The sequence below is a fragment of the Lentinula edodes genome, assembly GCF_021015755.1.
Source record: "Lentinula edodes strain Le(Bin) 0899 ss11 chromosome Unknown C8R40scaffold_6, whole genome shotgun sequence".
NCBI classification, from domain to species: Eukaryota; Fungi; Basidiomycota; class Agaricomycetes; order Agaricales; family Omphalotaceae; genus Lentinula; species Lentinula edodes.
In genome coordinates, this window is record NW_025764312.1 from 651,290 (window position 1) to 675,739 (window position 24,450).

At 45.5% G+C, this 24,450-nt stretch overlaps 9 protein-coding genes across 9 annotated transcripts; 5 read left to right on the forward strand and 4 right to left on the reverse strand.

Annotated features, from left to right (window-relative positions):
* Positions 1-65: 65 nt before the first annotated feature.
* On the reverse strand, positions 66-5,230 carry C8R40DRAFT_1090255 (non-SMC mitotic condensation complex subunit 1-domain-containing protein). Its single transcript, XM_046227473.1, has 17 exons — positions 5,008-5,230; positions 4,467-4,956; positions 4,029-4,416; positions 3,473-3,984; positions 3,029-3,422; positions 2,794-2,978; positions 2,623-2,738; positions 2,437-2,573; positions 2,314-2,386; positions 1,820-2,245; positions 1,573-1,769; positions 1,098-1,521; positions 954-1,042; positions 685-897; positions 570-626; positions 419-515; positions 66-353 (listed from the first exon to the last, which is right to left on the reverse strand). The coding sequence occupies exons 1-17, from the start codon at positions 5,123-5,125 to the stop codon at positions 295-297; spliced, it is 3,975 nt and encodes a 1,324-aa protein (XP_046089712.1). The 5' UTR covers positions 5,126-5,230; the 3' UTR covers positions 66-294.
* A 75-nt stretch (positions 5,231-5,305) lies between these two features.
* Positions 5,306-7,954, forward strand: C8R40DRAFT_1090256 (FAD binding domain-containing protein). The gene is made up of 16 exons (XM_046227474.1): positions 5,306-5,432; positions 5,497-5,570; positions 5,628-5,769; positions 5,820-5,872; positions 5,921-5,942; positions 6,012-6,194; positions 6,249-6,270; positions 6,334-6,663; positions 6,715-6,843; positions 6,894-6,968; positions 7,025-7,107; positions 7,171-7,229; positions 7,287-7,298; positions 7,353-7,446; positions 7,495-7,548; positions 7,601-7,954. The coding sequence occupies exons 1-16, from the start codon at positions 5,389-5,391 to the stop codon at positions 7,947-7,949; spliced, it is 1,725 nt and encodes a 574-aa protein (XP_046089713.1). The 5' UTR covers positions 5,306-5,388; the 3' UTR covers positions 7,950-7,954.
* Positions 7,955-8,383: 429 nt separating this feature from the next.
* On the reverse strand, positions 8,384-8,954 carry C8R40DRAFT_1167342 (uncharacterized protein; the record flags this gene model as incomplete). Its single annotated transcript, XM_046231002.1, has 4 exons — positions 8,384-8,543; positions 8,606-8,651; positions 8,707-8,876; positions 8,926-8,954. 4 exons carry the CDS (start codon positions 8,952-8,954, stop codon positions 8,384-8,386), a joined length of 405 nt encoding a protein of 134 aa, XP_046089714.1.
* Positions 8,955-9,357: 403 nt separating this feature from the next.
* C8R40DRAFT_1159094 (membrane transport protein-domain-containing protein) lies at positions 9,358-11,501 on the reverse strand (the record flags this gene model as incomplete). Its single annotated transcript, XM_046229832.1, has 7 exons — positions 9,358-9,489; positions 9,547-9,610; positions 9,672-10,783; positions 10,834-11,008; positions 11,059-11,170; positions 11,230-11,386; positions 11,445-11,501. 7 exons carry the CDS (start codon positions 11,499-11,501, stop codon positions 9,358-9,360), a joined length of 1,809 nt encoding a protein of 602 aa, XP_046089715.1.
* A 1,704-nt stretch (positions 11,502-13,205) lies between these two features.
* On the forward strand, positions 13,206-14,321 carry C8R40DRAFT_1090278 (uncharacterized protein). The gene is made up of 5 exons (XM_046227475.1): positions 13,206-13,379; positions 13,455-13,524; positions 13,666-13,800; positions 13,878-14,123; positions 14,182-14,321. Exons 1-5 carry the CDS (start codon positions 13,315-13,317, stop codon positions 14,269-14,271), a joined length of 606 nt encoding a protein of 201 aa, XP_046089716.1. The 5' UTR covers positions 13,206-13,314; the 3' UTR covers positions 14,272-14,321.
* Positions 14,322-14,581: 260 nt separating this feature from the next.
* Positions 14,582-15,961, reverse strand: C8R40DRAFT_1159095 (glutathione S-transferase; the record flags this gene model as incomplete). The annotated part of the gene is made up of 8 exons (XM_046229833.1): positions 14,582-14,638; positions 14,691-14,784; positions 14,866-14,945; positions 14,997-15,163; positions 15,224-15,565; positions 15,624-15,680; positions 15,735-15,767; positions 15,829-15,961. 8 exons carry the CDS (start codon positions 15,959-15,961, stop codon positions 14,582-14,584), a joined length of 963 nt encoding a protein of 320 aa, XP_046089717.1.
* Positions 15,962-16,805: 844 nt separating this feature from the next.
* On the forward strand, positions 16,806-18,404 carry C8R40DRAFT_1159105 (endogalactanase; the record flags this gene model as incomplete). The annotated part of the gene is made up of 9 exons (XM_046229835.1): positions 16,806-16,950; positions 17,005-17,154; positions 17,215-17,235; positions 17,293-17,368; positions 17,436-17,496; positions 17,552-17,875; positions 17,948-18,049; positions 18,101-18,191; positions 18,346-18,404. The coding sequence occupies 9 exons, from the start codon at positions 16,806-16,808 to the stop codon at positions 18,402-18,404; spliced, it is 1,029 nt and encodes a 342-aa protein (XP_046089718.1).
* A 497-nt stretch (positions 18,405-18,901) lies between these two features.
* Positions 18,902-21,079, forward strand: C8R40DRAFT_1067042 (cytochrome P450 1; the record flags this gene model as incomplete). Its single annotated transcript, XM_046225853.1, has 12 exons — positions 18,902-19,088; positions 19,142-19,280; positions 19,338-19,368; positions 19,433-19,590; positions 19,658-19,922; positions 19,972-20,068; positions 20,122-20,135; positions 20,252-20,384; positions 20,540-20,635; positions 20,680-20,740; positions 20,805-20,948; positions 20,995-21,079. The coding sequence occupies 12 exons, from the start codon at positions 18,902-18,904 to the stop codon at positions 21,077-21,079; spliced, it is 1,410 nt and encodes a 469-aa protein (XP_046089719.1).
* Positions 21,080-21,429: 350 nt separating this feature from the next.
* Positions 21,430-23,618, forward strand: C8R40DRAFT_1219112 (cytochrome P450 2 Le.CYP2; the record flags this gene model as incomplete). The annotated part of the gene is made up of 13 exons (XM_046233250.1): positions 21,430-21,616; positions 21,666-21,789; positions 21,849-21,879; positions 21,941-22,098; positions 22,153-22,417; positions 22,489-22,585; positions 22,654-22,667; positions 22,721-22,910; positions 22,969-23,025; positions 23,073-23,097; positions 23,158-23,283; positions 23,342-23,485; positions 23,537-23,618. The coding sequence occupies 13 exons, from the start codon at positions 21,430-21,432 to the stop codon at positions 23,616-23,618; spliced, it is 1,500 nt and encodes a 499-aa protein (XP_046089720.1).
* Between the last annotated feature and the right edge of the window lie 832 nt (positions 23,619-24,450).

Genomic DNA, 24,450 nt, shown 5'->3' on the forward strand with positions numbered 1-24,450 from the left:
AGTTCGAATCAGAGGCACTGGCGCTGGTTACGGTCTGGAATTTGTGACAGTGACTGACTTTATTAGGCAACGAAATAACTTGCTGGGACAGGCCCAGCCTTAGGGCAGAAATCATGAAGTATAACAACGTATGTAGCGTATAGTGAACAGTACAGTGATATCATACAGTATACAAGAAAGAATTCTACAACAGTACTATAAAATCTGCGATAAAAAAATACTAAAGTTACAGATCACAAATAGGCAACCCAGGAATTTAGGATGCAAAAGCTAGATGGCCGCATCATCATCGACCTACTCTTCCTCAGATTCGCTTCGATCTTGAGTTGCCTTTGCTGGCACGCGACGAGCGTCTGCATGAGAAATCAAGAATCAGCAAAACAGCGGTTCCTTCTGACAAGATCTAAACGAAACGTACTCTTCTTTGCACGTTTTTTAGCTTGTGCCTTCTTGCCTTTAGCTCGTTTCTCTAGAGCCTGATCATCTTGACCCTGGCGACGGGCCTCATCGAGAATCTGTTTCAGACAATGAGAGGGTTACACAATCGGAACACATAATCCATAACTTACCTCTTCAAACTCCTTCAGTTCTGCCCCGATATCGTTCTTACTTTTGGTTAGCCGGGCCTGATGAAGAGATCATAAGTTCGCAAAGAGGAAGGAAGGAGGGGGAACTATGACACACTTTCTGCAGAATCTCCTGGAACTTTTCAAAAACACCTTCCTCGTAAAGTTTATCCCGATAAAACGGCAGACCTTCGACGATCTTTTTGACCGACTTCTCAGACTTGTAAGGCAACAGCGACAGACAGTAGGCGATGTCGCGCCACTGTCGTGGATCATCAGTAAGTCTAAATCGCTGGCATAGTTTCTCGACGATGTTTTCGGCTTGTTTTTCCTGCAACGAAGAAAAGATGAATAATGCTTCTACAGGCACGAAACCATGAGACCGACTTTTTCGATAAAGCCAAATATGAACTTGAGTGTCTTTTGGAACTTCACTTCGTCTACAGCATTATCCCCTGCAGAAAGATGACTGATGACTGTGGGTTTTGCAGGTTACTCGTTGGTCAAAACGGGACACGAAGAATGTCTTACCATCGGGCAAGTTGTTGTAGATTGCATTATCCTTCGTGGACAATTCCTGGAAGAAAAGTTTGGCAAGATCCGAGATCCGTAAATCCTCCTCGTCCTCGACACACTTTGCCATCTCTCCAAGTTGACCTTTGACCTTGACCATACCATTTAGAATTAGGTGAGTGAGCACCATGAGCGTGTTCTTCTTCACGATCGGGTCGCGGTCAGAGAGGCCTTTGTATAATTCATTACTGTTTTCGTCGATGATACTGCTGAAAGACACAGCGACATCACCAAGAGCGATCACTATGTTGCTTCGAATACCAGCATTCTTGGATGTTTCCAGAATTTTGAACAGCAGGCGATGATGCTGCTCGCAGAATGTAGAGCTGACACAGAGGAATTTACTGAGAGAAAGGGTGGCTGCAGCTCTGAGTGTAGGGTTCTGAAAAGACTTGATTTAGCAGGATTGTATCAGAAGCAAGTTCATGCATACCTTGAATTTTTGGGGACTACCGCAGATGTTCACAAGCATTGGACCATAAACACCAAGAAGAGAATCCTTATCAAGCATTTCGTGCTCTCGGATCTCTGTGATTTTGTCCCCGATTTCGTCCTCTGTATTCCCAGTAACTTGATCGAGCTCTTCTCCGTCCTTATCCGTGGCTTGGGGTCCGTTCGAGGTACTTCCCGCTGCAAGTAACGTCAGAAAGTCAGTATCGGAGCCAGAATAGAGCGCTTACCAGATTTTTGAGATTCTTTCTGCTTCTTCATTTCTCGCTCGACAACTTCAAGGTAAGCTATTTGTTTGATGGCGACGTGTCCCACCACAAACAACAATTGAGCGAGTTCAAAGGCGTCACCTTTGTCCTCGTCAGTTTGTGACGGGTTACCGTTGGCTTGTGAAGGATTTTCATCCTCATCCATCGCATCCAAATCTTTCTGCGGGATTTCTGCCTGAGTCTTGGGAGTGAAAATTCGGATTGTCATTTTCTTGATGATATCGCTACAGAGGTCATCAGGCTGTTGACCGAGAGCATAGATGGTGTTGATCGCTTGCTCGGCCAGGCCGAACCAATCCTTTGACCGACACGGGCGTTCGATGACATCGCGCATTTTGCGGAAGATTGGACTATCCATTTCGATTCGCTTTGTTTGCGGCATCGTACCTGTAAAATATATTAGGTGTCAAATTAGGATCCAGACTCTACAACTTTATCTGACGCCTCAAACGCACCCTTCACTTTTTTCATGGTACCAGCAAGACGCTGCAGGGCAACACAGGTGAAGCGCGCTAATGTGAGGTCCGCCTGTGCTTCATGAGTAAAGGTTATTGTGAAATCACAGTGGATGTACCGACCTTTCCTAGGGCGCCCAGTCCGACTTTGAGCATGACATCCACTTTGTCGACAAGCACACTTCGCTTTGAAAGAGCAAGCATACCCAGAATGATGATAGCTCCACGTCTTTGGTACTTTGGAATATGTTTTTCCACACCTGTACCACGTCAATCACGGATAGCATACAAGTGGGGAAGGTTACTCACTAAAGATGTTCCAGAGCTTATTGATAACGTCTTGATGCACTCTGTCATCTTCCATCATTGTCCGCATCATCTCCTCCAAGCTTGTTAGGTCTGCAAGTGTCGCGTCGAACGTGAGCCTAAGACAGCGGATTGAATGAACAGCAACAATAGCAGTTCACGCAGAATACGCACTGTATCATGTTCTTTGCGATACGATTGACCTGTTCCTTGGGAGATATGTCGGGTACGGGGTTGAAGTACAGCTCTTGATAACATTCTAATAATCTTGCACGAACACCTTTCAGTTGTTTGCCATCTTCAGACGTCGCGTTGTTGTCCTTGTTCCAAATCAAATGCAGCATTTTCCGGATACCAGTCTGTAGTTACGAGTTATAGACAGCAGATACCTTTCGAGTGAAGAACGCACCTCAGCGGTTGAAAGTTGATATTCATGTGCTACCCTGAAAAATTCCATAGCCTCCAAAACTTCAGCTTTACTTTTAGATCCAAGCATCTGCACCAACAACACTATGGCACCTTCCATTTGTCGGATGAATTCCAGACCATCTGCAAAGTACTTTTTTTGGAGACGAAGCTTTTCGGTGTCAACACTCGTTAATTTCCTGATCGCTTCGTCATCATTGAAGGCTTCGAGATTCAACTGGGATTTCCGTGGTTTCAGTTTGTTCTTCTTCGTAGAACTGGGAAGCTGCCCTTCTTCATCGACAGCCATTGAAGTGTTTTCGCCCTCATCTTCATTCTCATCCTCGTCATCGGTCGGTTCCTCGTCCTCGTCGTCAACTTCCATGTCATCTTCAGTTCTAGGGAAATAAGTAAATACAACGCGAGAGGATACCTGGTAAAGTTTTACCTTTTCTTCTTTTTCGGTTTCTTCGTAGTTTCACCCTCTTCATCCTCCTCTTCGTTTGTGGCTTCCATCACGCGTTGATGGGCTGTATGTTCTATCTCGTCGAGCTCTTTCTTCAGTTTGGCGTAACCCTCATTGAAAACATCCAAGGACAGCCTGCCTCCATCAACCATCCAATACGGGTGCGTGTGGAGCAGTTCGATGAGGAGGGTTATAGCGTTCTTCCGTACTGTTGGTGTCTTATCCTCGAGTGCCCCCACTGCTTCTTTGGTGACCTTCAGCCTTTGTTTGGGGAATTTCCTCTTGATGCGTGATAACCGAGTTAAGACAGCTAAAACTTTGACCCGCACATAGGAGTTGGAATCGTACACGCGTTCAAGGAGAAAGTCGTATATCCCTTTTATCTGCTTTTCAAACTGGTGGGGGTCTTCAGCAGTTCCGCCATCAAGTGCAGCGGCAAGGTCGAGGATTATGAGACCCATTGATTCTATGACAGCCATACGCATTGGATAGGCCTTTGAATCTTAGTCAAATTCTCCAAGAATATAAGAACGCTCACATCAGATTCCAACTGAGCAAGCAACAGACTGAGCTGCTTTAAGAGGGCGCGAGGACTGTCCTCTGCGAACTTGGTAAGAAGTCGACCGTAGATACGAGGGGCTTTGTTATCCTGCGCATTGAACTCCTTTTGCGAAATTTCACGGATAATCTCGTCACCGAGCTGCGTATGGTCATATTCCTTGGCCAGCAACGTGAGACATTCAGCTATCGGTTCAGCGAGGTGTTCATGATACTGAAGGCGCTGCATAAGCAAGATTTGAGCAGTGGCTGCGTGGTTTTGATTCTTCACGGCTCGACAAATGACTTTGTAGAAATTCTGTCTGACTTCGAGTGATTTCATGAAGACTTCGCTTTCTGCAACTTGATATGCCGGACGTGTAACGCAGCTGAAAGGCAGATAAGTTATATGAATTAGGCGTAATGTGCTGGGACTCACCTAATGAACACCTCTCGCTCTGTGTTGGTCGTCCATAGACGCTGGGTGTTCAATTGAGCGAGAAGACGCGCAATCAGCCCGAGGGTGACTGCCACATGGTCAAACCACGTCCATTCCTCCGATTTCTTAGTACGAGCAGGAGCTCGAGCGCCCATAGACTTTGCTCCCCTCCCTCTGCGAGATTTTGGAACAGGAGTGGAAGGCTCTGCTGTCCCTTTCACCTTCTCTGCAGCTTGAACAAACCACTGCAAGAGAAACGCGTACATTTCCAGGGGTGCCTTGTGGGTGCGATATACCTGTTGGTCTTCGTTCTGTATATCTTTCCTGGCACTATCCAGTTGAGTAGAGAGACCGGATGTGATGGAGTCCAGTAGCTTGTTCATGACAGATCCGGGCACAAATTCCGAATGTTTTAACAGGCTGCAGTACAAATCGAATACCTGAGGATCGGTGATAGAGTCGCTGGATTCCGCGACGGCTTCCACAGCAGCTAGAGACTTTCCGGTCAGAGTTCCTCTCGCAGGAGTCAAGGAGAACTGACCTTCAAGCAATTGCTCGGCTTCTTCTCTGCTAACATCTCTTTCATTTGGTATTTCGAACTCGGAAGCACTGGATGTGAGTCTTTCTAGGGCATCCGCTAAATCAAAGCTTGAGGTCATTAGAGCAGACCAGACTTGATATCGCAGCTAATCGTTAGAGAGAGATGACTGAGTGAATAGATACAGGTTCAACCCTTCCCAAGAAGTGAGATCGTTGAAAACGCGATACCCCGTGACTTTTGCATGATACCCACAGCGGTACGGCTAACAAGCGCTGGGAAAAACAAAAGGCGCCCGAACCTCTCCTGATTGGCGCCACGTATTCTGCAACTCTTCTGAATGGAAGGATGATGTGCTGAGAACCTTTCTTTTCCTTCGTAAGAATGTCAAGATTCGCTGAAACCCAGAACACAGTTGACGTCGTCATGTAGAACCGTGCTAAATCTGTCACGCATTCTGCAACTGATTTAATCTCCCTGACAATCTCATAGTGTCGGTGGTGGACCCGTAGGGCTACTTCTAACCTATCAACTTGCCCGGTTTGGCTGCAGAGTCTCTATCATAGGTTTGTATTTCTTGATGAATGAACTCTGTCTATTCCAAGTAACGACATTGGCATCAGAACAAGATGACAAAACGCAATCGTCCTATGGTCGTGCCAGTACAATGTGGCCCCGAACGATTGAGCTACTTGACCAGCTCGACCTTGCTGAGCCGCTTATTCAAGCGGGAATGATCACTCGATCGGGTTTGCACTTTCATGAGTAAGCGGATGCTTAGTGGATTACATTCTGTACCTACTATACCTTACTAGAGGTCGTCGTGTAAAAGGTGGTTTGATGTACGGTAATCGGATGGATAAACTTGGTGCGTTATCTCGACCTCACCGAACCCGTGGTTTAACTTTCTAATTAGGAGATACTTTCTTCAAATTTGCGTCAGTCGCGTCACATATCTCATCTCAGTCATCTCATCCTCCTTCACGTTTGCCGTAACTTGATACTAGCCTACATTTACGCCAACGCCTCACCGAAGAAATATTCGCCGACGCGGCCTCTAAGGAGATCGGGTCAACACATATGATGCTTCATCGGATGCAAGGCTTTACAATCGATCAGAATGAGGATTCGCATCCTGTGACAGTTCAAATCAAAGACTTGAATACAGAAGAAGTAGTCGACATTAAATGGTAAGCAAAGCGTATTTTAAGACACCATTTTTTTCCGACGCCTATGTCTCTTAGCAAGTATCTCATCGGTGCTGATGCAAGTACATTATTCGTTACAACTACCATTGATATATGTAGGTGCTAATATCTTCAATGGTAGGGTGGGAAATCGACAGTCCGCAAACTTGCCAACATCTCATTTGAAGGAGAACATACCCAAGGTCGCTGGATTCGGATGGATGCTCGGGTGACGACAGACATGCCCAACCCTCGTTGCTTGAATAGCATCGATTCCGCTTCGCACGGTCAAATTCTCTGGTGTCCAATTGACAATGGTCTGACGCGCATCGGATACGTTTTTTCTGGATCGCTCATCGAAAAATACGGCGGAGTAGAAGGGGTGACGCAAGAAGTCGCAATGGTAGAAGCAAAGCAAGCTTTACATCCCTTCAAGCTCGAGTTCTTGAGTGTAGATTGGTTTACTATTTATGTCCGTCTATGATTGAAAGAGGTCAATCCGTTTACTGAAGCAGGATCCCAGGGAATTGGGCAACGTATCGCTGGAACTTTTTGTGCCAATGATCGTGTCTTCCTTGCTGGGGATGCTGGTCATACACACAGTTCTGGGTCTGCGCAAGGTCTAAATACCGACTTGGCTTGGAAACTTGCAGTAGATATATTCTCTTCCCCATATGTATACTACTGATTCTATTTTCGTAGCTCCGTGTTCGGGGTTTAGCGAAGAAAGCATTGCTTGATTCTTATGATGCTGAAAGAAGACAAGTTGTGCAAACGGTCCGTTCCATCTAGTATTTCTTCGAAAGGAGAGCTCGTCTGAGGTCGTCTTATAGGTTATTGATAATGACAAGGTCATTTCCACCTTGATCTCAGGCCACTATCCACCGAGATTCCAGGGGCGCAGTGAACCAACCAGGTAACTTGTCTTCGGAAGGAATGGCATTCGATAGTTAGCTGACAGTGAGTGCTTTGCTCTTAGAGAATTATTGACAGAATGGTTCAACGATCTCAATATGCAACACTTTACTCTTGGACTTGGTGAGACTTATACGGGGGGTACTTATCTATGCAAAAGTTGATGCATCGTCTCTGTAGGGATATCTTACCGTGCGCTGGAAAGATAGTCTTATCATGAATAATACTCTGACCCGGATCATATAGCACTCAGTTTACTCAACGTTACAATTGCAGATCCGTCAGTTGCTACTATTGACCCTGGCGAGAGAGGCCCTGATGTATATCTAACCAGTCTGGGGTGCGAGAGATTTTTTCCTTTGGTATATCTTCATGCAACTTTGAACAGCACGGGGGATCCGTTACGTTTGCAAAAGATATTGAGCAACAGAGCTAAGTTCTCGTGAGTTATGATTTATTTTCGATGTGTCCCTCTCGGACTAAACGTCTCGAAGAATTGTAGTGTTTTCTGGAAATACCGAGTACACTAGATTGGCCCTCGTCGACCTCAGAACTACAATTACCGCATTAGATTCCTTCGTCAATGTATTCCCAGCGCAAATATTTCAATGGTTTACTATCCCCGCGACCTTTGGCAACGGGGGGCAAGAGATTCTTGGTTGTCACCCTTTTGGAAAGGTGTACCTAGATACAGAGATGAAAGCACACGAGATGTACGGCGTTGATATACGAAGAGGCGCGGTCATTGTATTCAGACCAGATGGATGGATTGGAACTGTCGTCCCACTCTCTGGTGTTGGACAATTAAACCACTACTTTGACGCAATCTTGAATAGACGATAATCAGGCACTTGCTAGTTCTGTTCCTTATGTAGATTCTTATTTGACTTTCCCCGATGGTTTTTAGGATGACCAAGTGGGTCCAAGACAGTTGAATATGACATTGCATGCTTCAAGACTATTATCTTCTTTGGACTTATAGGCGATTACGGACGGATATATTGTGCCTCTTGGAAAATTTGGGGTTAAAACTTGAGAGAAAGATTAACTATCGCATCCTGACACATCTTTCCAGAATTCGCAGATTCCACTGGCTGGTCTTTCAAACAAGTTCTGCTATCATTGCAGACCCGACAGTATACATGGCGGATGCGAGAAGACCTTCATAAAGTCACACCATTTAGAACTTGTTAAAACTATCCAGATGCAGATCAATCCTCACCTAGCAGGGCGATCAAACTGGTTCGCGCTCCAAAAGTTCGCTTGATAAATAGTAATTAGTTGACCTGCAGATGAGGCTGAGGACTGAGGAATGCTATCGGTACCTTTTCGGGGCCGCTAGATGTATAATCTCGAGTGTAAATTGCGCGTGTGATCACCCACGATTCACATAGCGAAGCAGCCAGTATAGGATATTTGCACGCAGTGATACAAGTTCTGGATTTTCAAAATATCAATCATTGGTCTTCCACTTCGTTGGGACTTCCATTGAAACTCACACCAGATAGACCATTGGAAGATATTCCAAAGTATTCAGATGCGCACCTGGCAGGAGTTCAAAATCGTTAGGTTCGCGTTCCAGTTCAAAGAAACGTCATACGTTGTGCACAGTTCAATCTCAATGCATGAAGAGACTTTGCAACCTCTGCCTGTTCTGCATATAACTGAGGAGGTTGGATACCGGATGCTTTGCGACGCGCGGCAACAATTATAAGCTGTACAGAGACAAGAAGGATGGAGGAAAGGAGTGCTGCGCCAACGTAAGGCAAACTTGGATTTCATTAGTCTCGTGAAGTTCATTCGCTGTTAGGTAGCTTACCCGTGTGGCACCGTTATGGTGATAGACATTGCTTGCTAGCTCTTGAGAGAAGTGATGATATACAGGAGTATACAGAGAGACTTTATATGAGTCCGCGTATGCGACTCACGCTAAACCCGAAAATCCCAAGCTGCAAATCCGTCGGATATCCCGGAAAAAGGCTGCACGGCATGACCTGACACGTACGTGCGGCTCTGCTCTGAGGCGCACTCACCTTCATCCTCCGGCACAATCGGGATATGTTTATAAGTTTACAAGATGATATTCATCTGTGTCTCCTATGTTGCTTTGTAAAACGCCCACAAAACCTCACACTACACTGATGCGATCTTGGGCTGTACGAAAGCTGATAAATTTTTCAGATACTTGAGCATCTAACAACGAAAAGAGACCACTAAAAACTGAGTAAAGACATATCTAACCACAGGTTCCTCAAATTCCAGTCAGAATCAAGCCCACGGCAACGTACAAAATCATCAACGGCGGGGTAACAATACAGTAGCTCCAAAAAATGGTGCGGGAAATGAGTCGTTCGAATGCATCTCCGGACGCAGCTTGAGTGATCTGTATGCACGACAAAGCTAAGGGCTTATTATATTTGAGGTTGGAATAAGCACAAACCTGAGCAAGTGTTAGGGCGGGAGGTGAAGCAATTAGTAGTACATTGGATACAACGAAAACGGGGCTAAGGGGATGAATAGAGGTCAGAATTGACATAATGTCGGTTATAGTCGTAAACGGCTTACTCTTCGAAAACGCTATGCCAGTCCTCCTTGGCCGCGAACGTTACCAAGGGCATCAACGCCAAAGGTGTCAGCACCATCCTCGACAGAATCGCGATCACTACCGTTTTCGTCTCACCGGGAAGCGGCATATCGCCGTTATCAGAGTGAAGGAAAGCAGGACGTCGCTTCCGCTTTGGGTTCAACTTTGAGAACAGATCTCTGCAATGTTGGACTGCGGACGGCTGAGAGGGACCCCCTGGTAGCTTGGATCTATTGTCTACACCATTGCTCCCTCCGGGAATAGCCCCTGCCTCCTGTACGCCTTCCATTCTCGTAGGTATCACGCTCATTCCGTCACCGAATCCGTCCTTCTCTTTATAAAAGTATGCGCCCAAAACAACCAATGTTACTGGAATGGAACAAGATCCAGAGCTCTCCAAGGCACCTTTGATAGGGTACAGGTGTACTTCCAAGGTGTGTTGTATAGTTGGAAGTAAAGCAACAATTATTGATAGAAAGGCGGCGTACAGAGGAACTGTCATAAAGTCTGTGAATCCGTGCCAGAATATTGACATTGGGTGCAACAGATATTTTTGAAGGGCAGTCGGCTGTTCAAGTACATGCGAGTGGCGAGACTGCGTAGAGCAAATTGAAGATTGTCGAACATTGGGTTGTCGAGTAACAACTTCAGCATTACGCGCGCGGTCTTCTTCCACCAAGCCCCGTCCTTCCTCCACCTCCGTGTCTTCGATATCTGGAAGAGACACTTTCGATTGGTTGGGAGAATTTGGGAACGAACGATAAAAGTACGAGGATTTATGAAGGTGACTCTTGGTTAAATCGGGACGAGCACGTAGAGTGGCATCTTTATCGAAGGGTTTAGCTAATGGTGGCGGTGGCGAAGGAGACGATTCTCTCATGAATGAATCATCGATGATTATACTGGGAGTTTTGGATTGATGCCCTTGCGATTGGGTGTCGACCATAGTTGCCGTGGAGGCGGAAGGCAACATTGCTTCCAGGTCACGAATTCGTCTTTCTCCCTCGGCGTCTCCGTCCTCAGGCAGTCGGATTGGTGAATCCAGAGGATCATCGGCTTGCGCAAGGAGACGGACACCGTAGCTCCAGCGTAACTGTGAAAGGAATATGTGAAGTGCCTATGCCAAGTCAATAACAGACTTACAATCATGCCAAATGTGCTGTACAAGACCAGATAAGTCAATGCTCGTCCAAGCATCGCATTCTTGTTATCATCTTTAGACCATTTCAGCCCATGTACAGTGACCACAAGGGACTGCATGAGTGCGACAGGCAGGGAATTCGAGTTCATAAACATAGAAGCGGCGATCGCGAAGCTCCTGGAAATAGACTTAGAAACGGGATATGTTACTGGATATAACAGACGCACCTCTGCGATCTACTCAACCGAAAAGTCACTGCCAGAAACCAAGCAACAAACATCGACACCGTCGTGACAATGATGAAAAAGATCGGTATAACCCATAATTCGCGCAGTTTTTCTATGGACATCAAGAGTCTTATTTGCCATTATCTTTGATGTGGAGGAATGGGCGCATACCTGGTGACAAAAAGAAGGCAACTTTTGAGAAAAGAAGACAGGGCGTAAATAGCGAAACATTGATTCTGTTCATCTGCTTTTGCGTCTTCTTATCCAGGATGCCTTTCCATGCGAGAACATAACCGGCGAGACATAGTAGAAATACTTCAAGAATGGACTGAATGTTCGAAAAAGTCAGTTTTACTTTTATAGGATATGAAAGGACCGGGACGTACCGCAAATACTGTGATCAAAAGACCACCAACATTCAGTGGAGCTGATGAGAGGATCATTCTTGTTCAACTGATCCAGAGAAAAATCCTTCGCTGACGGAGGAAATCTTGAGGATTTGAAGGTGTATGTATGATTCGAGCGAAATGCTAAGCAATGGGGGAGTGAAGACGTCAGAATAATGGAGGAGCGACCAGATAGAATATTTCGAGTACCAGGGAGAAAAAAGGAGATGATAGTGGAGGTCCAGCCTAGTAAAAGGCCAGCCTCGTTTTGCGCAGCGAGGATTCGATCAATTGTGGATCTTTCCACGCGGTTTTACCCCCGACGCTCGTTAATCACTGTTCCGTCGGCCGCCAATGTCTTTTCTTTCTCTTTCCTTCTGTCATGACCGTTGAACTTGACGGTAACACTTACCGCGAATTGCTCCCTATTGCTCCTGCTTTTTATCGAGAGATTGTAGCGATACACCAGCAACTCGTCCTTTGAGATCAATGAGAACAACGAACAGCGCTAATTGACGTACACTGCACGGCTTTTCCCTCCTGCCAAGAAGCGCTAAAGCTTTTCTAACCAAGACCAAGCTCCTTTTTTCCCAAGAAACGAACGGACGTCAGAAGCTTCGAGTCGCCGCAGAAACAGACGAAGGAGCAGCTAACGAAACCCACGTCAAGACTCCAAGTCCACGATTCAAGTTCGCATGCTTCTCAACGTAACCATTTTGGCTAATGCTCCTCTAATCTCAACCGAACAGCAAGGCAAAGTCGACACAGATCTGTGGTCCGCGGTCATTGAAATACTTGATTATACCGGACCTGGTTTCTGGTATGCGTATGACGCTCTACCTTACACATACCCACTGAACAATTGAATAGTGCATAGGCAAAAACCCAGTTATATCTAGCGCATCTGGGCACTGAAATCACATCGACTGTGCTGTGTATTCCTAACGCAATTCGGGTTGCAATCATACCTTCATCAACCTCAGTCAAGTCGTGCCACCATCATAGTCGTATTGACCGTTGCAATCCTAGTAGACATGCAATACTCCCGAAGAATGTCACCTCAAACTTCAGTACTTTCCCTGTATCACTCGCCAGTCCAGATGAACCTGGATATCTACGTATAGACCAGTGTCCATCTTACCTCACGCCATCTGGGAGTGTGAGCCTGACTTCCACTGGACTCTGTTATTCAATTCCTTTCCGCAACCTTTGGCTGTTGGTTCGACCAGTTTGCGGTATAAAAACGATGAGGATTCGTGAATATGGCTCTACAGAACCAGGTGTTCCTACAATCCAAATTAAGCTGCTGGTCAGCCTCAACACTCTGTACTTTATTTGCCTTACTCTTCAACTATAATGCATCGTCAAGCTTTCTTTTCCTTTATCGTCGCGGTAATCGCTTTGTGTGCTGCATTGAGCATCGCAGCCCCGACCGTACATTGTATATCCCCTTTCCTATTGAATCAGCGAGGCTCACCCCTTGTACAGACCGGACATTCGTCAAGTCCATCCTTTCCAAACTTGCCCAAGCCCGAATTCAAGCATTTCGCTCCAAGAACTAAACCCAAGTCCCCTCCAAACTCGTCATTAAAGGCACCCGCCAAGCCAAAGGCTGCAGCTCCTCCTGCTCCCAAGAAGGCTTCTAAGCCCGCTCATATACCGAAAGCTCCGACATCGTCGTCGACCCATCCGTCAACTCCCAAGGCTTGCTCCCCTCTCTATCTATTTCAAATAATTTTTCTAACGATCCGGTCTTGGAATTAGCTTCCTGATAGATGTCCAGCCAAGGACAAAACTGGGAAGAAGATTACAAAGGGTAGAAGTATTGAACTCGAGGGACGTACACCTAACCCTGGAACCACTCTGTGCGATGTCCCGATCCGCGAAAATGTGGACTGCACAGGCAGACCGAGCCCTCTTGAGCATGTCAAGCGAGTACGTTGTCCTATCTTTATCAACCTCCCCTTCTTGACATGATCCTAATCCCCTTTCCTCCTGTCATTACTATAGCGTTCCCCACCCGATTCATCCGACTCGGAATATCTACCTGGCCCCAGTTCCTCCGAAGACTCAAGTGAAGGTGAGGACGCTAACGTCTTAGAATGTGGTGGGTTATTTTTCCCTTTTAGAAGGCATAGTTTGGAGCTCAAAGTTGTGTGTAAAAACCCACTTCACAGAACACGCCGTAGAACTCCAGCTTCTCGCATTCACTTTCACTAAGAACGGTTTCTGTGCCGCCCTCGATGATCTTGTCGCTCTTTCCGGAATGGGCAAGGATGCCTACTTGACTGACATCAAAACCAAGATCAACCAGAAGACGAACTTGTACAACATTCCAAAGGACACTAATGCTGCTGTGAGGACTCTTTTAATGCTAATGTTTACGTAGTCCAATCGATCAAACACTAACACGAGAAATTCTATGGTCTATAGAAAAACCACATCACAGCAAAGTTCAAAGCTGGGAATGGTGCTTCCAACGCTGCAACAGCCCCGTTCGACCCCGAGAATGTGATTCAGTGGGGACGAGTGAAGACGTACCTCAATACTCCGTACGTTTCTAGCAATGCGGCAACTTTAGTCAAGTCCATAGACACAAAGGCGACGGCGCTTCTGGAGAAGGCAGAATTGGATGCCAAGGGTTGCCAGGCTTCTCAGAATACAATCGATTCTGCGAAAGTACGCGATACTCATAATCACCCAAAGATGATTTATGTACCTCTGCCATGTTTTTCAGGCCAAGTTCGAGCCCAGTGAAGTGACCATGGCATCGATATGGGAAAACTATGTCAAATATGTCACTACGCAGGCGAAGGTGAAGAACTAATCCGATACGTTGCTAATGTGTATCATAAATACAGTATTGACAAAGTCCAGCGAAATAACAAGGAATACAATAGTCAAAACAAAATCGGAGACCGACTCAATATCGATACGACTTTCTGCGCTTGCTCTGAGCTTTGAGAGATATAACAAGCACGACAAGTGCTGTAAATTTTTATTACAAGAAATACCATAGAATATCCTGCAGTACTAGTACATAACGACATTACCCAAGGTTCCTGACTCAAATTCTCTTTTCTCCACTGGCATGATAGGTCCTTATTCAATGTTTTGCATTTCTCGTTCAAGGCCGCTCAAAGAGGTTGGATCACTGTGATAGGTCCCACAGGAACGATCCTTGTAGGATTGATCTTTCAAAAGACGAAGATCAACATGAATTCGACAGAAACGACGAACACTTACCGAAGGATGTGACCAGTAATAATGGGTCTTAATATGTTCAAAATTAGTGCAGTCCTTGAACGCGGCATTGTTCCAATACAAGTTCTTCATCCACCTGCGGCGAGTGGGTCAGTACTGACATACGATGGTAATATGGAGGATTACAACGCGACAAAGGGAAGATCCGCACACTTACTTATTGATGGAGGGATATCCATTACGAATGTCTCGTATGTTACATTTGAAGTGACCAACATAGACCGGGTCGAAACGAATCTACTCGCAGTCAGTTCGGAAACGTATGTGATATGGAAGAGGGGGACTCACTATGGTTACCCAAAGCCTCACATCGCATTCTGTAAGCTGATCTCCAACAATATATTTCTTATCTCCAGCCAGAATTGCTTCAACTTTGTCTAGTGCTTCAAAAACCTCTTTGACGGCGGTTGAGTACGCATCTTGACTAGTCGCAAAACCCGCGCGGTAGACACCGTCTGCCAAAGGATAGGTATCAATCAAAACACCGTCAAGACGCCTTGAAGCCAAAAACTCACTATTGATATTCGGATAGATCCATTCATTCAACTCGTCAATCTTAGCTTTGAGAGATGCTGGGTAGAGATCGACCTGTGCAAACTTTTCTGGTAGCAGATGATTGAAAGCAGTGTTGAATATGCGAATGATTTCCGAGCTTTCATTATTCACGATAGTTTTGTCCTTCTTGTCCCAAAGAACCGGCACGGTGAACCTTCCGCTGTAATCAGGCGCGACGGAAAGATAGAGGTCCTTGACGTGTTGGGAGTCGTACAGCGGATCCACATCAGCTCCTGGAAATGGATCTACGGAAGCAAAAGGCCAGCCGTTTGCGCCCATGCGCGGTGATACCACGGAGACAGCTAAAAGTATATGTTCGGTCGAAGGAAATAAAAAGAGATAACGCTTCTTTATACGAACAAACGAAGTCCTCTAGGCCTTTGAGCTTGCGTACGATGAGAGTTCTGGTGGCCCAAGCTACGTATGGTCTCCGGATTTAGCTTGTACCAGATTCAGCATGTATGTACATACGACAAGCATAGGAAACGTATAGATGGTATCGATCTAAAATCAATAGTGGTCATAAATCCCGCTGGAACTGGATGCAAAGATGCAGAATGCGCACCTTTCTCTGGTTCAAACTGGCTTCCATTCTCTATAGAGTTCCTGAATGAGGCATCCAATCTTTTGAAGGATCCATCGGCCTCTGTCTTCATCTTAGCAATGTCAGTTTGGTGAGATACATCTCTCGTAGACATTATAATTGTAGATGCGAAGAGAGATGACTTTGACAAGACGCGAGGCTTATATGCTTTGAAAAGAGACTGCGTGAGACGCAAATGAAGATAATTCATTCTGTACAAACAAACGCTCTCACATTGGCCGTTTGCAAACCGATACGATGACATCATCATTTCGATAAATAAGCAACTGCTTACTAAGCTGCAATTATGAGGTGAAGCGCTGTTCGGGCGCTTATGCAGAAGCGCGGTGTCACCCAAATCTTTCCCAATGTACAATACAGGCTCATCTGTTCGCCAGACACTCCAAGAGAACAAGCGCACGCAGGGATACTGTTGTATAGACGATGTTATCAGTAAGAAAAACAACAAAATGTCAAGCAAATTTCTCCAAAAAAATGTGACACCGAATGGTGCAACGGCTGGAAACGGTCAAAGAGTCTGGTGGCTCCCGGTAACCATTCGACTGCCAGAGTTGTCCGCCTGACGAAGTGTGTAATATTCCTGATTTCTCTACTCTACTCTCAGTCAAATTCAGCTCATTGTCGTTGCCCACAAATCCAAAAATATACCACTGTTTTTTCCGTCTTTCCTCTGATCCATCTTCATCCGATGTTCTTCCGACAACATTTTTACCAGTACTCACATGGAAACAGAGCGCGCTTTCACTTGCACTTGATCATGAGTCAAAATTTTCAAGCATGGATAGAACCGTTTTTCGTGTCTCCTCATGTGTACGACCTTGCGGACCGTCTGCCTTTACTGACTGGATATCGTTTTCGAAAAACCCTTCCTCGCAACGCCTTATATATCCCCCAATATTTAAATGATCTGAGGACGTATTTTTCCTGATCCCCGCACCATGCTCTCTCAGAATAACTGGCAGTCCCTCGTACTCTTTGTAGCCTCGCTCCCTTTAGCCTATTGTCTCACTTACCATGGCGCGGACTACTCGTCTTTGGTCAACCTCGAAAATTCGGGAATCACGTATAAGGATTCTGGGACTAGTTGAGTTTCTGGAGCCGTGTCACTTCCCTGCCTATGCTAATACCGTCCATTAGGTGAAAAGTTTGACACAATTCTCGCCAATCAAGGTGTCAACCTGGCCCGAATTCGTATATGGACAAGTACCAACGACGCCGACTACAGCTTGGACTACGGGTTAGCACTCGCTAAGAGAGCTGTTGCTGCTGGAATGTCCCTCTTGATCGGTGTGTCCTGCATTCATGATCTATCGTTGATTATCCATTGACTTTAATCGTTTGGTGTAGATCTTCATTATTCAGACACCTGTATGTCTCAACTCGCTTGCTTCATCGACAAATGTTTACTTTGTTCATTTTATGTAGGGGCCGATCCCGAAGATCAAGCTACTCCCTCTTCCTGGCCTACCGACTTGGACGGTTTGAATACCGAAATTTATGAGTACCTACTATCTCCTCCGCGCGTTCCGTGCTTCATCTACAGATATCTGACAGCTTTTCACCTCTAGCTACACCAATAGTCTAGTGACATCATTCGCCGACCAAGGAACTCCAATCGACTTTTTGCAGGCAAGTGCCTTCACCTTCACGAGCCGGTCACCGTTCTTGACAATTCCATTGTCAGATTGGGAATGAAATAAACAGCGGCATCCTGTTTCCCACAGGTGAAATTTCAGTCAACGGGTATTCGCCGTTATCCCAGCTCTTGCATTCGGCGGCCAATGGGGCTCACGACGCTTCTGATACTGTCAAAATTGTCGTCCATCTCGCCAACGGCTGGGATGGCTCTGCTATGAGTTCCTTCTATGAGCAGATCTTCATCCAAGGTGAATTTGCTACGACCGACTTCGACGTCATGGGCTTTTCGTTTTATCCATTCTATGACGCGGCTGCCACATACTCTGCTCTGCAATCAAGTTTGGATAATCTTGTTGCGACATACGGCAAGGTATTTCCCCCCATACGTCGTTCAACTAATTCTGTACCTTTATTGAAATTCCTTCCTTCGTTCCGTTGAAAGGATGTGATGGTGGTGGAGACTGACTGGCCAAGTTCGGGATCATGTTCTGGCGTAACGCTTTCAGAAGATTTCGCGATCTCAACTTCAGGGCAGGAATCTTGGGTAAGTCAGAGTTTAAACCAATACATACAACGCAAAGTTCATATATCTTAGGTATCCGGCATAACTGAAATACTGGCTGGCTTGTCAGATGGTCATGGACTGGGTGTTGTATATTGGGAACCTGGATGGATTGGGAACGACGGTGGGTTTTATGTTCCGTAAAAGGAAGAATTCGTGCTCAAGCTTTGCGCGATCAAACGTTCGTAGGACTGGGGAGTGCCTGCTCGGTAAGCTCCACTTCAGTGATATTCTCATAACGTACATGCTTTCTAACTCCTTTTCTCAGAGCAATCTAGTTGTTGACGATTCGGGAAATACTCTGGCATCAGTCGACTTGTTTTCTGCCGACATGTAGTTTGCCTTCTCTTCCTTGTGCCATACAGTTATGTCACTGAACTTCTCGGAATGGAAGACGATATGTGAATATAGTGTCTACGACGAGTTCCCTTTTTGCGGAGACATGGGAATATAATTTCTGCCCCACAGCATTCGTTCTTTGACGATGTTCAAATGCTCATCACCTGAGTGCCGCTAGCTAGGAGAACCGTATCAACAAAATTCAGAAGCTTGCTGTTCGTGCGTTCAATCGCAGGTGCCACAGCCTCGATTCCGACACGATGTAATTCCGTGGTCCAAATTGCATCCGCGGATATTTCGAAGTCGTTCTTTGGAGTCACTGTGCAAGGGTCTCGAGATACCAAATTGAACTTACGCAAAGGTTTGAACTATTTCTACTATCTTTAATGTAATAGACCTTTCAGCATCATCTCATCTCAAAAAGCTGAGGAGAAAAAGGACGGTATAAAGGGATCTCTTCTCATGTAGACGATTCGGTAGTTCCGCAAGAAAATGATGAATCTCACCTCCCTCGTCTCGTCTTTGCTTCTCGGCTTCACTGTTATAGCCTTGGCGGTGCTGTACAGATATAGTCGCAATCGGTCGACGTACACAACGATTTGTTATCCCCCTGGGCCAAAGGTAACGAAGATGCCGACTCATGATGCCTGGGCAAGATATCGAGAATGGGGAAAGGAGTACGGTTGGTCTTCTTTTCACCGATCTCTAATAGGTCAGAACTCGAAGTGCTGATAGAATTTGAACCAACAGGCGGACTAATTTACGTTAGCAGCGCAAACGCATTGATCATCAACAAGGCTGAGGTTGCTATCGACCTGCTGGAAAAACGTGCCCGCATCTATTCAGATCGAGCTGTGACTCCTATCATGAAGCTGTGAGTCAAAAATTGTCGTGATCGCACAGACATCTTGAGCCAAGTCATTTCTTGAAGATGTGGAGCAGATCTAAACCTTGCACTCGAAGTAAGTGGACCTTCATTTTTCGATTTTGCTATCTCTGAATATTGGCTGATGCTATCAATGTCAGCCGTACTCCGACAGATGGCGTAGGGACAGAAGACTTTTTCAGCAAGTATTTCGACAAGCTACAATCAGTCGCTTTTATCCGGCACAACACTCTAAGATAAATGAATTCCTGCGTGAATTGTTATTTGCACCTGATGACTTCATGGACCATACCATGGCGTGCGTGAACAATAACTGGAGCAAGAAATTGAAGAGGCCTTGTACTGATATTCTATCGTTCTATCAGGCTTTCACAAAGACTTGTATACTCTGCACTTTATGGGTTAGACATCAGTCCTGGAGATTCACTTGCACAGAAAGCCCAAAATGCAGTAGGGGGCATTGGAAAATCTTTACTCAGTGGCAGCTTCCCAGCACTTGAGCGGTTCCCATTTTTGCGCTTTATGCCCTCCTGGTTCCCGGGGTGCGGTTTCCAACAAGTTGCAGAACAGTGCCGGAAAAATATTAAAGAGATAGACACCGTTCCGTTCAAACTTGCAGTCACTAATATGGTGTGTATATTCTGCTGTGATCGTAACGTACGCTGATCAGATTGCATAGGAAAATGGTACTGGTACTTCCCCTCTAGCTGAATTGGCGGCGAGGAAACCCACAGAGATCGAGGCAATCAAAGCAATGGGTACAGTGAGCTACCTTGGTAAGTGCTATCACACTATCTCGTTAGGTGATCTTACAATGTATACAATCCAGCCGCCGCGGACACGGTATGTTCGATCACTGCTTCAACCTGTGAGCAATGTGTATTGATATAAACACGGTCCAGACGATGTCTTCCATTTCTTCCTTCCTTTTGGCTATGTGCCTACATCCAGATGTGCAGAATAAAGGACAAGAAGAAATAGATTCCGTGATTGGCAAGAATCGATTGCCCAACCTCGAAGACCGCCGCTCCTTGCCTTACGTCGAAGCTATCTATCGTGAAGTTATGCGATTGCACCCCCCTCTTCCCCTAGGTACTAGACATCCTCTGGAATGCATAAATGTATAAAAATTGTGCTGCAGGAGTTCCTCACAGTCCAATTGAGGATGATTTTTACCATGGATATCATATCCCGAAAGGTTGAAATCACCTCGCTACTAAATTCCAATTCAATTGACCTATATTTAGGATGTGTGGTCTACCCTAATATATGGTTGGTGTATTTTCTTTGTTGGGTTAATGCATTGACCACTGGGTATAAGGGCTATGAATCGGGACCCAGATGTATATACAGATCCTGAAAAGTTCACTTCCAGAGCGATTTGTAGACTCCGAATTTGGGCCATTCGAAAGCATCAACAACATCTATGCATTCGGGTTTGGGCGACGGTGTGTTACACCATTAAACATGGATTATTTTATTCTAAACAATCACTAAAACACCAATCTTTAGAGTCTGCGCTGGTCGATATATGGCCGAGAACACCGTTTGGCTTACAGTGGCCTCTGTTCTGGCAACCTTCACTCTGAGTAAGGCGAAGGATGAACAAGGATCTGTCGTTGACGTACCCGGTGATTACACGGATGAGTTCTTCTGGTATGGCTTCTGTTGCGTTCGTCTCCGATATTCACATCTGTCTTAGTCATCCCAAACCTTACCGATCTACTATAACTCCTCGCAGTCCAGTAGCAAGGGACTTGATTCTGTCTACAACAAATGACCCTTAATGGACCTGAAGTGTACCCGTTGCATGTTTTACCTGGTCAACTGGGTGTCATATGTGTTGAATGCCTTCTCTTTTTCCTTCTTTGACTTTCTATTGCCCATCCCTCTGAGAAATGCCGAAGGATTGGTTGTACTTTTTTTGGCCAAGTAAGGCCCTGTCAATAATGACGCACATTAAAAACTTGACACCGTGTATGGCCAGCTATGGTCAGACGAATCACACAACGGAAATTTTAATCCCCGTCAACATACATATCGGGTGTGCGTTGGTCAGTGCGCAAGATAAAAAGATTGATTCTCCTCAGAACTTCCCAAAGAACACTTCCTTTGCTCCTTTTCACTGTACCAGTGGATGATGTATACAGCATTTTTTGGTTTATTGGCTGTGGCCACGCTAGCCTTGATAGGTCTCGTTGGAATATACCGTGGTCGACGTCAACCCTACACGGCGGCTGGTTCTTGCCCTCCTGGGCCCAAGGTTGCGATTATGCCAACCCACGATGCGTGGGTGGAGTATAAAAAATGGGGAAACGATTACGGTGAACTTGGAAGACTTGAGACCAATAGATTTCATTTATTTTTGTGCAGGCGACTTGATTTATCTTTCTGAGAGGAATACTTTGATAACAAACAAATCCGAAGTCGCCATGGACTTGTTGGAAAAGCGTGCTCGCATCTACTCAGATCGGGCAATGACCCCAATAATGAAATTGTAAGTGGACCTCTCAATCTATCAGGACAGCGTTCTCTGCTTAGTTGAATGTCATCAAGATGTGGGGGTGAGGACATACTCTCACTCGAGGTATGGTTTTCATGGTTTATAAAATCCATGGGCTAATGTGACTCGGACTTTCTTCACACAGCTTTACTCTGAAAAGTGGCGAAAGGATCGACGTGTCTTTCAACAAACCTTTCGTCGAGCTGCGAATAGTCGTTTCTACTCTGCCCAGTACAATAAAATCCACACATTCTTACGCCAATTGCTTCTCACACCCGATGATTTCATGGAACATACGTTGAGGTGCGCTCATAAAACCAGTAAGAAGATCATAGATTGAGTCTTCTCGATTGCTAGGCTCTCCCAAGCCCTCGTGTACAAAGCACTATATGGGCTCGATGTTGATCCTGAAGATCCCTTGGCAAAGAAGGCAGTAGAAGTCATAGATACATTGGGGCAAGCTTTACTTCCTGGTGCTTTCCCTGCATATGAACGTTTCCCATTTCTACGTTTCATGCCTTCCTGGTTCCCTGGATGTAGGTTCAAACGAACTGCAATTCAGTGCGGTAGAAGTGTGAAAGAGGTAGACACTATCCCATTTGACATTGCAATGGCTCATCTGGTGCGTAACTTCATCACGCAATATCTCCCAGTCTATTGTCCAAGTGTCCTGCTTCTTATTTCTTCCCCCAGAAAAGTGGGACAGGTGTTTCTCCAATTGCCGAGTTGGCGATGAGAAAGCCTCAAGATATCAAGGCAATCAAGGCAATGGGTACTGTAAGCTACTTGGGTAAGACTTTCAGCTGTTCTCACAACCCTTCGATCCAATTATTGATGAACGTTGAACACGTGGCTCAGCTTCGGCAGACACGGTATGCCTTCTCAACTAAGTTTGAGGATCATAGGTGAAACCGAAATGAATTAGACCATGTCCTCTATATCATCCTTCCTCTTAACAATGTGTCAAAATCCCGATATACAGGCTAAAGGGCGAGACGAGATAGAACGTGTGATTGGCACAGATCGACTACCCACCTTCGAGGATCGCCAGTCCTTACCTTACGTCGAAGCTATTTATCGCGAGGTCATGCACTTACACCCTGCTCTACCTCTTGGTACTCCGCTCTTTTTTCTGAGGGTGTCAATCTAGCAGTTGAACAGCGAATTTCACAGGCCTTCCTCATGTTTCGACTGAAGACGATTTTTACCGTGGATATCATATTCCAAAAGGTAGCAAACATCGCTCCCTGAAACCAATCCGATTGACTTCTGTTCAGGATGTGTGGTTATACCCAACATATGGTATGTACGCGATTCTGATATGACAGACAATGTTGTTCTGACAAGATAACCTGATATCAGGGCTATGAATAGAGACCCAGATGTGTACACAGAGCCTGATAGATTTCTTCCGGAACGTTATAGTGAATCTCCTACGGGCCCATTTGAAAGCATAAACAACATTTATGCATTCGGGTTTGGACGACGGTTTGTCTCATACATATGGGCAGTCTCCGACTCGCTCTAAAATTGTTGAGTACTCCAGGGTCTGCGCTGGTCGTCATATGGCGGAAAACACTATTTGGCTCACGATTGCCTCTGTACTCGCTACCTTCACTCTGGGTAAGGCCAAGGATGGAAAGGGGAATGAAATTGATATCCCTGGTGAATACACCGATCAATTTTTCCGGTACATATCACTTCATCGTTATCTTCTTTCCCATTGTTCACGTCATCCCAGGCATCCCAAACCTTACCGGTCCAGTATTGTTCCTCGCAGTGCTCTGGCAAGAGAGTTGGTTCTCGCTACAGACGCCGAATAGAAACAAGAAATGCCTTTTGTAAGGGTCACTGGTGAACACCCAGTTGATAACGTCTGAGCACTGGATCCAGTCTCGTTTTAGGAGAAACTTCGTATTACAATCAAGTTGACAGAATAACGAAATTGTTGTAATTATACGGCCTCTATACTTTTGATAGAACTATTTGGAACGGCAGTGTGAATATGCAGCAGCTATATGGCTTTGTTCGAAAACTGAGGTTGAATTTGTTACTATCTGCCAGGTGGTATATAAGAACGACGAGCATTGAATAAAGAACTTACTCATCATTGCATTAGACCTGACACTTTCTACAACTTTCTCCAATTAGAATCTGCGCTGGTCGGTACATGACCGAGAACATCGTTTGGCTTAGTACAATTGTATCTGTCCTGGAAACCTTCATTTTGAGTCAGGCGAAGGATGAACCCGGTGAATACACGGATGTCGATAAGTTCTTCTGGTATGGCTTCCTTTGCGTTCGTCTCCGTCCGTCTTAGTCATCCCAGACCTTACTGATCTACTATTACTCCTCTAACAAGGGACTTCAACTTGATACTATCTACAATAAATGACGCTCAGTAGTGCTTAGTGAACTGTATCTGATGCATGTTCTCACTCATTGACTGAACCGCTTATTAAATCCTTCCCTCTTTGCCTCCTCCAGCCTCCTCCATACCGCCTGTCAGCTCACAGTTGAGATTTTTGGTCAAGGCTCCCATGGAATGTCACTATTACTAGTATGTCGTGAGGATAGGATAGGATATGGATTATACTAGCGAGGTCCGATTCCCGAACAACCAGTCTACCATGTTACATCACACAACTCACTGCG